Source organism: Panthera pardus, unplaced genomic scaffold, assembly GCF_024362965.1.
Source record: "Panthera pardus isolate Hobbes unplaced genomic scaffold, ASM2436296v1 HiC_scaffold_15, whole genome shotgun sequence".
Classification (NCBI taxonomy): Eukaryota; Metazoa; Chordata; class Mammalia; order Carnivora; family Felidae; genus Panthera; species Panthera pardus.
Window position 1 is genome coordinate 29,438,049 of NW_026526710.1, and position 16,980 is coordinate 29,455,028.

General features: G+C 48.4%; 1 protein-coding gene across 1 annotated transcript in view; it reads right to left on the reverse strand.

Moving 5' to 3' along the window:
• The window catches only part of RAB31 (RAB31, member RAS oncogene family), a 129,809-nt gene extending 113,108 nt beyond the window's left edge, over positions 1 to 16,701 (reverse strand). Inside the window, exon 1 of the mRNA XM_019418481.2 lies at positions 16,481 to 16,701. Within this exon, the coding sequence (XP_019274026.1) occupies positions 16,481 to 16,519 (39 nt within the window). The 5' untranslated portion in view covers positions 16,520 to 16,701. The remainder of the gene's footprint in view (positions 1 to 16,480) is intronic.
• Positions 16,702 to 16,980: the final 279 nt, after the last annotated feature.

Sequence of the window (16,980 nt, forward strand, 5' to 3'; positions counted from 1 at the left end):
TAATATTAGCAAAGATAAAAAAAAAACCTTGATGATATTCAGTGTTAAAAAGGTGTGAAAAGTCATATTCTAAACACTAAAGGGAATGTAAATTGGTACAATATTTTGGAGGTTACTTTTACAGTATCTTTTTAAAGATATAAACTTCATATATCTCTGACTCAACATTCCATTTCAGGTAATTATCCTACAAATACATTTCACACATGTATATTAAAATTTTGATACAAAGACTTTACTGCAAAATATTTGTAAAAACCAAAATGAAACTATCCAAACATCTGTCATTAGGGCATGAATTAAGTAAATCATGATATACTGTTGGAGAGAATTCTATGTAACCCTTAAAATAAATGAGGTAGATCAATACATACCGACAGAAAAGATGGTCAACGTTTATCTCTAGGTGAAAAAGGCAGGAAAATAACATTTGCATATGCATAGACTATATCTAGAAAACTACATAAGAAACATAAGACATTTCCGGAGAAATGTAGTCTTTTCACTTTTCCTTTTGTATCTTTCTGTACCATTTTTATTCTTTACAAGTATGTATTAAGGTTAGTCATTAAAAAGAACTTTAACGAAGAAGAGTCTTAAAAAAGTTTTCTTCATAGGAAGGTTTTCTTCATTAAAAACAGGAACGATATTTTGAAAATTTGCCAGAACTGCTTTCAAACACCCTTGAGCACCTTATTTATCTACAACTAACAATGCTTCCTATTTAATTAATTGATTAAAATGGGCCTCCGTGGGGGCGCCTGGGTGGCTCAATCCGTTAAGCGTCTGACTTCGGCCCAGGTCATCATCTCGCAGTTCGTGAGTTCGAGCCTCGAGTCGGGCTCTGTGCTGACAGCTCAGTCTGGAGCCTGCTTCGGATTCTGTGTCTCCCTCTCTGCCTCGTCCTCGCTCACTCTCTCCCTCAAAAATGAATAAACATTAAAAAAAAATTTTTTTTAAATAGGCTTCCAACTTCTTTCATATCCCAGCAAACACAGAAGATGATATTAGTTGTCTAGCATTGGACAAATGGGCACAGGTGACTGCAGCCTGCCCAGCCCCACCTGCCAAGGCCAGCCTCCGAGTCCCTGCACCCCTGTGACCCGATGGCATTCCCTGCCCACCAACTGGGAGACCCCTGTCCTAGGAGCATAGGAAGTTTTATTAAATACCACTTTAGGATAATTACTTTAAAATAATGCAGATCATTCAGTTAGTATGTTATGATAAAAACAAGCAAAAATACAGTTGCCCTTTGAACAACACAGGTTTGAAATGTGCAGGTCCATTCACACACAGATTCTCTTCAGTAAATACACTACAGTACTGTAAATGCATTTTCTCTTCTTTATAATTTTCTTAATAACATTTTCTTTTGTCTAAAGCTAGAGAAACTTTAGTACTATTATTGTAACAATTCAGTATATAATACACACAGAACGTGTTCATCGACTATGTTCTTGGTAAGGCTTTTGGTCAACAGTGGGCTATTGGTAATTCAGTTTCGAGGGAGTCAAAAATTATGCACAAATTTTTGACTGCAGGGGGTCGGCACCCCTAACCTCCACATCGTTCTCGAGCCAACTGTAACATCATGGTGTTAGAAGTCAGGCGAACAGGTTAGTTTTCTTTCTTTCTTTTTTGCTTTTCTTTTTTCTTTTCTTCTTTCTTGTCTCTTTGACGGCTAATGCCAGGAAGGAGGAACAGGATGGGCTTCCGGAGGACTGGCCCACAGTCTGTTTCTGGATCTGCGTGTCTGTATGGGTCTATTCAATTTGTGAGAATCCATTCGTTCACCACATGGAAGATCTGTGCACCTTTTTTGTATGAATATTATACTTCGATATAAAAATTTAAAGAGTATATTATAAACTTGGTCAAGTTAGTAAAAATAATGCAATATTTTTCTACAATATCATATACTAAGTCAAAAGCTATTACTCAGCACTTATGCCTTGCAGATCGCGTAACAGAGAAGGTTAAAGAAAACTTCCAAATTGGAATCCTCTCACGGAAACAATTTAAACTCCCCTAAGCCTTGAGGTTATCAGGATGTCAAATGGTTCACTGTGGAAGAGGTAAAAGAATTTTCTGAATCTGATATGCCAGGCGGGACTGATTCCCTGTCAGAAGGGTTACGTATGCAAGGCGTCAGCATTTTCCAGCGGAGGAAACTGAGCCCCGGAAGTTACGTGATTTGCTACCATCATCGAGTTAGTTAAGTGGCAAAGCCAGGAGAGGTACTCCCGTCTGCCTACCCAGAGGCTTATGCACGCTCAGCAGTGCCGCCTGGCAGGAGGCCGGCACAGCTGTGATGACAGTTGTACTGGCAGACCTAGAAACTTCTAACATCTAACAGGCCCCACCAATCTAGCAGGTTGGCCTTCCTGATCGACTGATCTCTGCAAACTGACATTCCTGACAGAGCGCTTACTATGCATCCAAAGGGAGAGTTAAAGGAATAAAAGGAGCAAAGTAAAACGCTGCTTCCTGGACAGGTGAGCTGGGAAACGCAGAAAAGGTCAGAAAGCCTGGGCTCAGGGCTGCTCCCCACACACAGCCAGCCTCTGGACCCTGAGCAAAGCATTCAACACCCTACGCCTCAGTCTCTCACACCTGCAAATCAGGGACAGGAGGCATACTGCATTCGCAGACCACACACTACAACCACACCAGGTGCTGTTGCTGTGCTGTCGATGTCTCTGTGCGTTAGAGCTGCTGGGGACGCATTAGGACCTTCCTGCCGTCATCAAGATCCTGACACTGCACTTCGCCTTTTCGTGTTAATACATTCCCGGAAGTGAGAATCAGTCCTCCCAAAACACCTGGCCAGGACCTTGACATGGCGGTCTGCCTCCTTTTCTTCCACGGAAGTACTTCAAACCTGGTTCAATTATTATTAGTGTTTAAATACAATACTTTTAAAAGATATTTTCTAAAGTTTATTTATTTTGAGAGAGAAGAGAGAGAGCATGCACAAGTGGAGAAGGGGCAGAGAGAGAGAGAGAGAGAGGGAGAAAGAGAGAATCCAAGCAGGCTCCACACTGTCAGGACAGAACTGGACGCAGGGCTCAGTCCCATGAGTCATGAGATCATGACCTGAGCTGAGATCAAGAGTCGGTTGCTTAACAGACTGGGCCACCCAGGCGCCCCCAAAACACCTTGTATTTTCTAATAATTCCATTCTATCGAACCAGTGGTGCTCTGCTGTAAAGAAGTAATTTGTGACTAATAACAGCTAAGGTTTGTGGCACAGCAAAGTAGTTAAGCGCACCGAGTTCTGGGGTCACACAAAGCTAGTTCTAATCCATGGAGCCTCACTTATTAGCAGAGAGTGTTTGTTCATGTTACTAACCCCTGAGCTTTCGTCTCCTCATCAGCAAGGTAGGGATAGTAATGCAACTCACCCTTACAAGTCCCAAAATACCATAATGTATATAGAGCACTTACTCAGTGGGGGAGACTAAAGATGGCCACAGATTCTTGCCATTACCCCCATTAAGAGGTAGAGTGCAAATCTCCTCCCTTTGCTTCCAGGCGGGCCTTAGTGACTTGCTCCATCAATTACATGTGGCAGAAATGACATTCTGGGATCGGTGAGGCTAGGTCACAAGAAGCTTCCGCCCAAAGCTCATGAACACTCCCTCTGGACACAGCCAGCCCCCATGTGACACGGCTGCCTACCCTGAGACTCTAGGTTATGAAGAAGCCCAAGGTAACTGCATGGAGAGGCCACATGGAAGGAGACACTTGGTTAGCCCCAGCTAGTCCAGCCATCCCAGCCCAGGCACCAGACACGTGACTGACCCAGCAGATGGCTCCAGCCCCGGCCAGCATCCGACTGAAACAGCAAGGAAACCCCAGGCAAGAGCTGCCCTCTGAGCCCAGTCAAACCACAGAACTGTGAAAAAATAACGCACTGTTCTTTTAAGCTACAAAGTGTGGGGTAGTTTGTTATACGGCAACGGATAACTGAGACACTCAGATGGTGTGTGGCACATGAGTTACACGCAGTACGTGGCAGCTGTTGGGATTACGGAGATACTCATACACCAGACTCAGGCTCAACCGTACAGCAACATCCTTCTTAATCGAAGGCATTCTGAAGTACTTTCTTGATTGGGGACGAATGGACTGTGTTTTGGTTTCAGCTCCAGGACTGTGTACCAATCTTGCTCAACTATTACTGACCCTGCAAGGATTAGAGCAGGGGCAATTATAAATTCTTGTAGTGCCTGTAAGGAGGAAGCCAAGCACGTACGAAGACGCAGGCAGAGTGTAGCTACCCTGCTCAAAAGCGAGGACGAGGATGTGCACATGTGGTTAGCTGTGACACAACAGTGGTGATTCACAAGCCACAAGTGCAGGGCTGACGGAAGTGAAATGTCCAATAACGCAATTCACATTACCAGCAGCAACATACTCAAATCAGTAAATCATACAATCAAAAGGTTAGCAACCATATTTTAAAAATATGTCTATTTTTATTGCACATTAGGTTACATTACTAAGATTAAGTCATGAGGTGGCAATCTACAAATAATACAATTCATCTTTTTAAATAAGTATCTTTCTTCTGAAAACGTATAGACTGTATTTATTACTAGTTCCTTTTAAACCGAATTATTCTGGAAGGTCTTTATTTTATTTTATCTTATCTTTAATTTTTTTATTAACATTCATTTAGTTTTTGAGAGTCGGAGAGAGACAGAGCACAGGCAGGGGAGGTGCAGAGAGAGGGAGACACAGAATCGGAAGCAGGCTCCAGGCTCTGAGCTGTCAGCACAGAGCCCGATGCGGGACTCGAACCCATGAACCGTGAGATCATGACCCGAGCTGAGGCCGGTCGCTGAACTGACTGAGCCACCCAGGCACCCCTATTTTTTTTTGGAAGATCTTTAAATGACTGAGTTCATGACTCCCATGTCTATATAAATAATGCTTTTATGAGAAGAACGTTCTTTAAAAAGCCTAATGCATTCTTTGCTTTATTTAGCCACATACCCTCTGAGGCTTCAACAGAATCCAGGTATCCCTGGGAAGGTCTAGGATTATCAAGGCTGTCCGTGGCCTGCGTCACATCAAAAAAAGGAACAAGACAGTTGAGGCCTTACTCCCCTAGGAATAGTACCCTAGGCCAGCACTGGGCACAGCTCAACACACACACCTCCACATCGCAACAGGCATGCCCAGGGACCCTGATTCCTGGAAATACAGCCTCCTTTTCCACAGTCCTGCCAACATACTTCATGAAGGACAACAGCTTCCATTAGCCCACAGCCAACCTCAGCGGTCAGAGTAGTTTTTCTCAGGCCCTTTGAAGACTCCATAGGCTTTTTTAAGGGGAAAAGCAATCCCATGGATCCTAAGGTAAACATTAACGACGGAGTAAATACATGCAAATAATAAACGTACACACAAACTGCTTATGCTATTCTGAAACCACAAAATAAAGGTAAACATATTAATTAAATACAAATTAAACTCCAAAGCCAACAACATGCAGATGAGTATCCATCTCCTGCGATGGATAATGCTGCTCTGTTTAACGGAAACAGCTCAGGGCTGGGGAGCACCCTGAGGTCAGCGTGCTGTGATGGCGTAATTCTCTCCTACTCCACACATAATCTGTCAGCAAAGGGTTCGCTTCTACCTTCAAACAGCCCACGCGGGACCCCGTGCACCGCTGAGGCTGCTATGCCCTGGTAGAAATCACCACGATCTGGTCTTCTGCCAGTTCCCTGCCTGCGGACCACCCTCCACGGAGCAGCTGCGACCATCCACATAAAAGGGAGGTCAGACCTTGGTTACTGCTCTGCCCAAGACCTTCAACAGCACCCCCTGCCCACCAGAGGCCCAGGAAATGCCACAGTTCCCAACCTGCCCACCAGACATCATGGGCTCAGGCCCCAAACCGGCTTCTGCTTCCTTCCCAGTGATCACTGTGCTGCGGCCCCACTGGGCCACCCGCCGGCACACAAACTCACTAGGCGTGCCCCTCCCACCCCAGCCCGGGGGTCCCCTCTGCCAGCTCAGGAATACTGCCTCTGTGTCTTTACTCAAGGGCCTTCCTCAAGCCCCTACTCAACCACCCCCAACCAACACTCCCAGTGCGCCCACCTGGCTTCTCTCCATAGCACCTATCACCATCTGCCGTACTAGGTATTTACAAGCAGTAGCCACTCCTGCTGGATGTCCGCTCCACAAGGTCAGGACCGTGGGTCTGATTTGTTACCTGCTGTATGCCCAAGCCCTTGAACAGTGCCTGGAAAATATCTGTCACCTGTGCTGTAGGGTCACTTGGTCTTCACATGGCCTCACGCATTATCTCTGTACTCTGCCTCCGTTCTTATCTCATTAGCCAGCTTTTATGGGCACCGAAGCTGTGACACAGTTTTGTCACACGGTGATCACCCTGAAGATCCACGATGTACTTTTATCTATTTTTTTAAAGAACAGCATTGAAATGAACGGGCACAGAAAACTACAGACCCCACGGGACAGAATGACAGACCCGCTACTTTCCGAAACCCCATCTTGAGAAACCCTAGATTCGGGAACGGTGGGGAAGGCAGAGTTGTTGCGGCTGAAGTGGTCACCATGAGGCCAAATAATGACGCACACAGATAAGAGCACAGCGTGACCTGAGAAGCCACTCGAGTGTCTGTCCTGTTGATGACAGAGCTGGCATGCCACAGCTTACAGGCACAACCTTCACGTTTCAAGGACCTCTCACAGTCTGACCCACATTACTTTCTGGTTTTATTATCAATTTGTCAGTTATTTCCAGTAACAACCAAAAGGATCTCTACCCGTCAAACATCTCCTTGGCCCTGCAAGAAGTTTTTATAGGTTTTAAATTAATTACACAAGCAATGCGTGCTCATTAAATAAACCAATGAAGAGAAAGAAGTTATTTATAAGTGCAAATTAGTCCCTGCCCCACGGGGATAACCACTTGACAAATGAGTCTCTTTAGAACCTTTTCCTGTCAGTGGATGTGTATCGTAAGCATCGCCTCTCCCACTCACTCCCCAACACTTCCCTCCTCTGCGCTGGGCCAACGTGGCTCAGCAGCGGGCACCCACATGCCCTCCCTGGCCTCTCCCAAACTCCTTGGCCCTTCCTTGGAAACATCAGGCAACGAAGCATCATGTCACATCCCGCAGGGTCGCCTGGGGTTGTTTCCCATGTGCGCCCTATCACACCAAGTACATTGCTGGAGCGTAAACCTCAAGGACATCGTCCCCTCCTCTCTGGGAAACCGTGCTATGTGCCTACAGCCTCCCAGCCATGCAGCAAGCTCCATTCATCTCTCAAGGCACACGGCTCTCAGTTAAACCCTCATTTACTATGAAAAATAAGCCCACTGCCCCAAACAAAGGAGGGTCGTGGAGACTCAGAGCACAGTGAAGGGAGGCTTTAATCAACATTCTTGGAAGAGCGGGTGTCTGATGGACAGGCACACTCGGGGCAGTTACAGCAGGCAATTTACCTCCTAGTGTGCAAGTCCCTCCCCTGATTCCTCACTGGCTGAGTACTACAGACATTACAGCCTTACCCGGAAGTCGCCTATGCCCACGTAAGGCAAAAAGCAGTCTGATGGGAACAACTGTACATTCCTTGAGGTGCCACAGGCTTCAGTTCTTTGGGGCATGCTCATTGCGAAACACATGAAAAACAAGCCCACGGAATGGAGAAGGGAAGAAGAACCAGGAAGTGAAGGATCTAAGGGTTTGGGACTCCACTGGGCGGAGGTGGGGGGAGTCGTACCTATTTCCAATAGGTTTTAAACCTATTGTTAACTAGACAGCACAGCTTTTATTTGGTATTTCTGAAAATGAATCATCTCACTTCTCACATTTACTTTGTACAGATCCCTGTTTGCCAGCATTACTCTCCAAAGGGTAAAGCTGGCCGGGTTTTCTGGTCTACCCTGGCAGCAGAAGGGAAGGTCACCGGGATCGGCTCAGCACACACTCCCCACTCAGCAGTGGGGGAGCAAGTGAAGAGCAGGCTAGAAACATTCCCTCTGTGAGCTAAGCCCTAGATGCCTCTTTCAAGAAGGACAGTCTGATGATTCATTGATGAGAAGTGGGAGAATAAGAAAACAAATTAAAACGATGGGAGAAAATGATCCTGCAGGGCAGGAAAGAACAGAGACAACGGAAAAACACAGAGCAGGACGGTGAACTTGATGTCGACCATAAAATTATAAGTGGTCATCTGAACATAACACCAGAGACAAGGAAAGAACAGGAGTTGCAAGATGGGGAACAGGAGGTGAAGGAGGGCAGGTAGGACGATTTCCTCATACCCACAGGATTTCCAGCTAATGACAGGAAACAAGACTGTGGCAAGTTTGTACAAGTATATGTCATTATAAAGAAATGAAGCTCAAGGCGTCATCCTGGATCCCTCATCTTTGTGATCACAAATGAAAATTTATCACTTCACTAATCAATCACTGTCCCACCTCATAATTAGATTCAAAATTTAATTAAGATGAGCATGTGTTACTTTATAATGAAGAAAACAGCTCTTCAGAAGATTATTATGGAAAAGGTTAGAAAATTTTTCGCTTCTGCAATGAGAGGTAAGGCCATGAAATATGTAGGATTGATGCTATGCTTTTTTTTTCTTAAAGAAAAAAGACTTTTTAAAAATCATTATTAGAGACAGAGAAAGCACGAGCAGGAGAGAGAGGGGGGGAAAGGAGGAAAGAGTCTCAGGCAGCCTCCATGCTCAGCATGGAGCCCAATGCAGGGCTTGATCCCAGGACCCTGGGATCATGACCTGAGCTGAAATCAAGAACCGGGCGCTCAACGGACTGAGGCATCCAGGCACCCCCCCAAAAAGACTTTCTTAATTAAGCTTGCCATAAATCTAAATACCCTGGCTAATAGTCTGACCAGAAAAAAACAAAAACAAAAAACAAAACTTGCCCTTTGCCATCAGAGGGCAAGTGGGCAAGTTCTAAGTGATACTCTTCACGCACAGGTGTGTGCGTGGGTGTCTCTCTCCCCCGCCCATCTCCCCCCACCTTCCCTACTCTTGTCTTTCTTTCTCTGTCCCTGAACCAGCTCTCCCTCTCTCTCCCTCCCTTTCAGGGAAATCTTTGATAGAGGCACCTTTTAGGACTAGGCATTCTATCTGCAGATCCCAGTTAGAATACTGACTCCATGAGAGAAGAAAGGAAGTGATACTGGATAATGCAGGTATCTTTTGCTTCTAGAAAAGCAGATACTGTTGATAAAAAGGGATCCAGCTCTCTGCTACCCTGTTCAAAGCAGAGAAAATAGGAGGGAACCGATTTCCCCTGTATTCTGTTGGCTCTCCAACAGGGCTCATTCAAATTCTGGTAATCCAGTTCTTCCAGGAGCCTCCCAGGGAACTGAAAGCCGCCTAGGCTACCTTCTGGGCTAAATCCTGAGCGAGCAGAAGGTTCATGACCTCCAGAGAAGTCAGAGCAGGTCTGAGGTATTCGAAGCAAGGAAATAGATCAGAAAAAGATTCGTCGAAACAGAAGATTCCACAGTGAGAAACCCATTCAGTGACCCCGATGTTCAGACCCTCTTTTCATTTCCTTATTTCAGCTGACAAAGAGTTAGACATCAAGAGAGACAACTCTGGTTCCTCAGGACCTACTCAACTCTCAGCAGCTCAGTGGTCACACCATGCGACTCAAGTCACAAAACCGAAGTCAAACCCCAGGTAAAGCAGGAGCCCCATCTGGTCTCTGACAGAGACAGAGCGTCCTCACCACCACCCTACCGACCTGCCCCTCCCCTCCTGGAGCTCCTGTGCCCCTCCCCCAGCTCTGGGCCACATCTGCTTTTCCATATAACACTTACCGCCTTCTAACCAGCCAGAGAATCTGTCTTCCCACCTTTCTGCTAAAACGTAAGCTCCATAAGGTCAAAGCCCTTTGTTTTGCTCAGACATACCACTGCCTGGCACTTGTAGAAGCTAAGAGATAATTTGTTGAATGAGTGCCATAAAGGTAAGTGGGAAAGAAAACTGTAATATACACGGGCACATAAAAAATAAGACCATTTGGGGCGCCTGGGTGGCGCAGTCGGTTAAGCGTCCGACTTCAGCCAGGTCACGATCTCGCGGTCCGTGAGTTCGAGCCCCGCGTCAGGCTCTGGGCTGATGGCTCGGAGCCTGGAGCCTGTTTCCGATTCTGTGTCTCCCTCTCTTTCTGCCCCTCCCCCGTTCATGCTCTGTCTCTCTCTGTCCCAAAAATAAATAAAAAATGTTGAAAAAAAAAATTAAAAAAAAAAAAAAAAATAAGACCATTCAACATCAAGTATGTTGTCTGCTCACCAACACGCGTAACCCAGAAGAAGCAACGAGGTGGCAACTAGAAAAATTGAGACCTTGGGACTTTCTACAAGATAAGTGGCCTGGATTCGTGGCAGAAAAAAAGGAGGGGAACTGTTTTAGATGAGGGACATGACAAGCAAATGTAGTACATGGTCTCCGTGGATTTCTTAAACAGCTATCAAGGTCATTTGGGGACAACTGGAAACTCTGAGTATGAACTACATACACGATACCATTATATCTGTGTTCAGTTCTGGGCATTACAGTTGTGAAGGAGAACGTCCTTTCTTCTAAAAGATACATAATTTTATAGGAGTCAAGTGCCATAATGTCTGCAATTTACTTTCAGAGGGTCCAGGGAAAAAATACATTAGAGAGAGAAAGAGATAAAAAGCAAGAGATTGGCAAGATGTTATTCCCACTGAATCTAGGGGAGAGACTTACAGGCATTCGTTGCTCTGCTCTTTCAAATGTTTTGTGAGTGTGAGACGTTTCAAAATAAAAGATGGGAAAGAGGGAGTTAAAAATAAAAGACCCCATTCTAGGGAGGTAGTGGGGTCAACAGGACGGTGGTCAGCCCAGGAGTGGAAGGGCTGTGCTCCCTGCCTCCCTCACTTTCCAGTCACCTCAGCCCTCCAGAAAATACCATGAGAACCAGAGTCCCACCTGCTCTCCCCAAGGCCTGAAGTCCACACCCACTTTCCATTCTTGTCAAAGCCCTGTGTGTTCTCTGAGGCACTCTTCAAATCCTTCCTTCTTGAAGATACCTTCCCTGATTCCTCCTTTCCCAGCCCCCCTGTATTCAATTTAACTTCCTTGTCTCCCGCCGTACCACGTGACAGGATCCCACTCATCGCCATGGCCACGAATGTTAGTTCCTGTGCACGTGCCTGTCTTCCCTGCCCGACCAGGAACCTCTCCATCACCAGCAGGGACCAGAACCCCGTCTTCCCTGTCTTTTGTCTCCAGCAGAGTTAGCCCAGCAGGCAGTCAAAACAGACGTGGTGCAAAAACTTTCTACCCCTCACCTGTCCTCACATCTAATAAGATGGATGGCGGTCAGTATGTATCATAATCTTACTCTATTCCTTCTGCTGTGCTTGGCTCTGTGGTAAGTGCCGTCACAGGAATACAAGTGATGTCATTTAGGTCACTGCTTTTGGGTCCACATCCCAGGAAAGGTAGAGGGCTTCAAAGACAAGGCTCATGGCTGTCCTACCTACCTGCAGCCACCCACAGCAGCTCCTGGCATGAAAGAAACACTGGATAGATGGTGAGCGGTTGAACGAATGAATGCCTATTCCATTTTCAAGCACGTATTGGAAATTGTAAAAATAAAGATAAATCAAAGTGTAGTATCTGCAGAGACAGGCAAGCCCTAAAAGTAATCTAACTTGTTGGACACAATTAAATGTGAAGACCTTTTGTAACTCACGAGCTCAAAATCTTTTTGTGCCCTAACATCTTAGAAAGTAAAGTTTTATATTTTCCAATGGCAATGGCCTTGGAGCAGTCCCGAGGGATACGACAGACACATTCATGAGAACAGTGACACTGGGCCAGGGGAAAGGGTGGGGGCCACATGCCTCACAAGGGATGGGGAGGGACCACAAGAAGTTTGAAAGTGCCTGCAAGTGACTCTGACGCATATCCCAGGGAGCACTGAGCTCAGAAAGCTGAGAGAGAGATGTAGCCATTGTTGACCCTGAAGAAAAAAGGAACAAAGAGACCCTGGCAGAATACATCGATCCTGGCGGGTGCTCGGTGTTATCATACGTTGGGCGCTCCCAGAAGACATCCCACTATGTCATTCATATTTATTTTCAACCCAGTACCACGCTTTCCACAAAGGGTTCAATTTAATACAGGAATCAGGTTTGGTAAGAAACAGATTAGATTTCTAGCCTCTCTACATCCTCCCCCACCAACCCCCCACACCCCAAGAAATGGGGTTTCTGGGAAAAAATGAAAATGAGTTATGTTAGAATCTCTTGGAAAGCAATTCGGACGAGTGCCTGGCCCAATCCTCCCCGTCCTACGCATTCCATCCTTCCACGAAGACCCAACCAGATGCACCTAGTCTTATGAATGCTTTCGGTGACGGAGTGCTCACTATCACTCAAAGTAGCCCATTTGAGGGTCCACAGCTCTGACTGATCTGCTTATCTGTCCCACCCTTGGGTCCTAGAGCCTCTGGGAATCACACAGTCCCCTCACGGGAAGGCCCTGCACACAGCTGAGGTCTCTGCTGCCCAGACGCCACACCAATCCCAGGTGTTTGCTCTGTGATGAACCATCACCCAGATCCTAGCAGAAAGATGAGCACCAAGCTCCTTACCAGAAGCAGGGACACCCTCAGCTGTGTTTTAACCATGCCACTCAAGCTGTTGAGGAAGTGGCAGAAACCTCTAAACTGTCGTCAAGACAACCAAAGCCCAAATATAAATCTCTTTGGGATTCCATCCGGAAGCAGTTTTTAAGCATACACACCCAGAGGAAATAATAGAAGAAAAGGAAGATCCTCTCCGCCCCCTCCTCCTCCTCCTCTTCTCCCTTCTCTCCCTCTCTCTCCCCCTCCCCTTGCTTTCTGCCACGTGGTGATGTGTGTTAAAAATGCACACTGGGAAGCTTTCCACCTTTGGGGTTGGAACAGCTGCTGCCTCGATATTGTTTTTGTTAGTTTTTTTTTTTTTTAACATACTTCGCTCTTTTTAAGGGCATTGTTTTCAAGCTACATGTTTCATAATACTAATTCAGATTACAAAGTGGGATGATTGGCACTTTATTGACAAGAACGGGACCCACGGGTCCTGGGTGTCTAATAAGGACCCCTTTTCACCATGTGCCCCTGGCAAGCACCCCGTCCTGCGTGGCTAGCTTCCACGGCACCCTGGTTTATCCCAGGAAAGGGCATTCACAAAGGCTTAGGATAAACACGAGAAAAGCCACCCATGACAGCAACGAGAGCCAAGAATTTATAACAGGTAGCCTAAATAAACCCAATGCTCTTGAGTCCTTGGTTTGAATGCACAAAGCATTCAGGGAATGCTCCCCAGACTGCTGTTGACTCCATTTGGGAGCACTGACCAAAAGAAGCAAGACAGACATGCTGAACTTCATGGTCGTGAAAGGCACAGGTACAGGCAGAGAAGACCTGTCATCTGGCTTATTCCACCTGTTGCGAATGACCCTCCCGCTGGGAAACTCCGACCCCGAAGAGGCTGCAGACCACAGCTAAGAGGGATAAAAGTCTGCACTGCCCACACTTTGTACCTTAAATGGGAAGTGCATCCTCAAATAGCCACGGAACACTCAAGGCCGATGGCCGGGCACAAAAAGACTAGCCCCTCAGCCTCCCCAGTGAGACAGCCAGACTTCAGTTAGGAGCTCTGCATTCTCCATCACCTTCTCAAGGGGGCACAAAAGAAAGTGACATGACAGAGGGCACGGCTTCTAAAGTCTCAGTCCGACTGAGACTTCAGGAAGATGTCGTGGCTGAAAAACAGGAAGCTGAGTGCTAGCCATGTGTAAGACTGCCTCTAGAAAAGAGACCTCCCGACAAAGAGAACCCAAAAGAGCCCAAGGCTCCTGCTAAAATTTTGAGGACTTTTGGACTTGTTCTTGATTCCTTCTTTTAGTCACCGACCTGCAAGGTTCTCTCTCAAATTAAGAGAGTGAACCCAAGGTGGTTAAAATGGCTTTGAACTCACCCAAATGCTATCTCACCCAGAGAACCCCCCTATAGGAATGAGCAGCTAAGAATACAGCCTATCACATACATCTTAGCCAGGACAGGCCCAGGCAAACCACAGGACCTAACAGATTTCACTCAGTGTGGGGGATAATGTCACTGGCCCTCTGACCTAAACAAGACTAAAACCTAGAGCCACTCTCACAAAAAAGAAGGCCGCCGGGGTGCCTGGGTGGCTTAGTCGGTTAAGCGTCCGACTTGGGCTCAGGTCATGATCTCACAGCTCTCGTGGGTTGGAGCCCCGCATCAGGCTCTGTGCTGACAGCCTGGAGCCTGCTTCCGATTCTGGTCTCCCTCTCTCTCTGCCCCTCCCCCACTTGTGCTCTGTCTGTCTCTGTCTCTCAAAAATAAATGTAAAAATATAAATTAATTAATTAATTAATTAAAGAAGGCCGCTGACATGGTGTTACGGGAATGATGCTTCAAAGCTTCCATCCGCCCAGAAAAACCTTCTTACTCTGCTCTGGCAGGGCTGTGTCCTCCCAAGCCAAACTCTACCAACAGAGCCACTGCAAAGAACCAGGGTGAGGCACTGTCTCCAGGAAGCCAACTAAAAGGATATGTTTCATTCACAGAGATAAAAGAAAAGAAGTAAAGGGACTTCCTCCAGCTCTCTCACACACCAGGCTTACTAATTGTCACCCTGGAATCACAGGTTAGCAGGACATGGTACCCTGTATCTTAGCAGATCATCTGGTATAGTCCTCTGCCTTAAAAGGGAAGATGTTATGACGTCCATTTTATAGATGAGGCGACTGAAGTACTTGCCCAGAATTGCACGGCCAGTGATCCATTTCCTTGTAGAAGGATACGGAGACTCATCCCTGAACAGTGAAAATAATTCCTGTGATGAGTAGCACTTGTGCCTCCTAAGTAGATGACAAAGGAGAAAGCGTGGGGCGGGGGGACTTGGGGGGAGCCAAAACATCTCCTACTTCATTTACTCCCGAGGCCAATCCTGGCACACACAATACACATCAAAGTTGCTCTTGATTCCTTGGGACACATGAGGCTGGAATGACCCCTCGCAAGGCAAACACGAGATTCCCGGAATTTATGTCGAAACCATGTTGGAGAGCCCCGCAGAGGGTAAAACCCACACTGCAACACAAATAAAGGTCAGCGGAGGAAGACCGGGGCAGGATCCTTTTCCAGATCCCAGCTGTGGCTGAGCAAGGCAGGAGGGCAGGAACACTGGGTAGTTTGTGCCCAGGGTGACAGAGAAGGGAGGGCCTTTGCCAGGTCCCCTGGAATCCTAGGCGAACCGGACAGTCTGGTGTAAATGACAGTGATGGAAGACAGTCGAGAACGTTGTCCAGCCAGAAGTGCCAAAGGAGCCTAGATGGAGCCTAGACACCTGGCTGATCTGGTACAATTCAGTCCTAACCTGGGACCATTTCCTCAGTATAGGCTTCCCGTACATCCAGGACATCCGTCTCCCATCTCGACAGACCAGTGAGCATTTCTTCTAAATAACGACGGGTCTACCCCTCTGCTGTTCTTTTTGTAGGAAATGGTTTTCTTGGGAGACCAGACTTGCCAGGGGCAGTACCCCAGGCATCGATGCGGAAGGCTGCTGAAAACACGGCTTAAAACCACCTCTTCCAAAAGAAGAAATTCTGGAATTTGGTGTGGGCACCCGAAAGGAAATGACCCTGACTGTTATCTGAGCTCTCTGCCGCGGGTCTTCCAGGGCCTGCCCTGTGTCACCCGGCAGGTCTGCCCAGAGCAAAGGGCTTGGGTATTTCTGTCTTTGTTTCTGGCTTCTTCCACATTTCCTCAGACTCCTCAGAAAGACCCACTCGGGGAGGGGAAGCGGTGATAGGGGAGAACTTTCTCATCCTGCACAGAAGTTTTCGGGCGCAGTGCTCTCCAGCACTTTTCACCTTCCAGCCGGGGCATCCCCTCGCATTTTCTCGCGTCTGGCTGGGCTTTCTCTCCCAACCGCCCCCCCCCCCCCCGCCCTCCCCCTCCCCCTCCCCCTCCCGCTCCCCCCAAAAAGTGAATAAACCAATTGCCCCCGAGACGCAAAAAGGATCTGGAGCCTTGGCTGAGTAACTTAAAGTTTCCGCCGGAAGGAAATTATCAAAGGCGAAGGAGAAAGCCCTCGGAGGCCGGAGGGACCGCGGCGGCGGCGAGGAGCGGCGGCCGCTCTGCGTGTCCCAGCGGAGGGTCCCGCGGCGCGGCGCGGCCCGGCCTGGCCCGAGCACGGCGGGACCCCAGCGGCTCCCGGGCGACCGGCCGGCCGCGGTGAACGAGCGCGAAGCTCCGGGGCAGACTCGGACCCGACCCCCGCCGGGCTGGGAAAAGAGGGCGCAGTGGACTGGGGGCGCAGGGGCTGGGGGAGGGGGGGGGCGCACGGACGTGGGTGTCCCCGGCGGAGGGCGGCGCAGGACTCACCCCGAGAAGACACACTTTGAGCTCCCGTATCGCCATCATGTGCTCGGGGCCGGACCGGGCAGGGGCTCAGCATCCTCCGGGGCCGGGGCCGCGCCGCGCCCGCGCCCAGCCTGCGTCCTCCAGTCTCCGCCTTTCGCTCGCGGCAGCCCGCGGGCGGGACCGCCGCCGCTGCTATTTCTGGGCCGCCGGCCCCGCCGCGGTCGGTCACGTGGCCGCCGGCCGGCTCCTCCCGGGACTTCGGGTCTAACCTCGGCGGCCCCCAGCTCCCAGGAACGCCCCCAGACGGCGTCAGCCACCAGGGGGCCGTCCCCGGGACCTGCGGAGTCCTGGGCGGAGTGCCTCCCCGGTCAGACCTGCTCAGCAGCCGGACCCCGCTCTGCACAGCCCCTCCGCCGTCTGCCCCTCCAGCCTCGCCCGGCTGCAGTGCCCCGTGGGGTGGAAGGAGGACGGGGTCCGCCGTGGGGAGACCCCACGGCTGGCTGCGTCCCTGAGGATTTCAT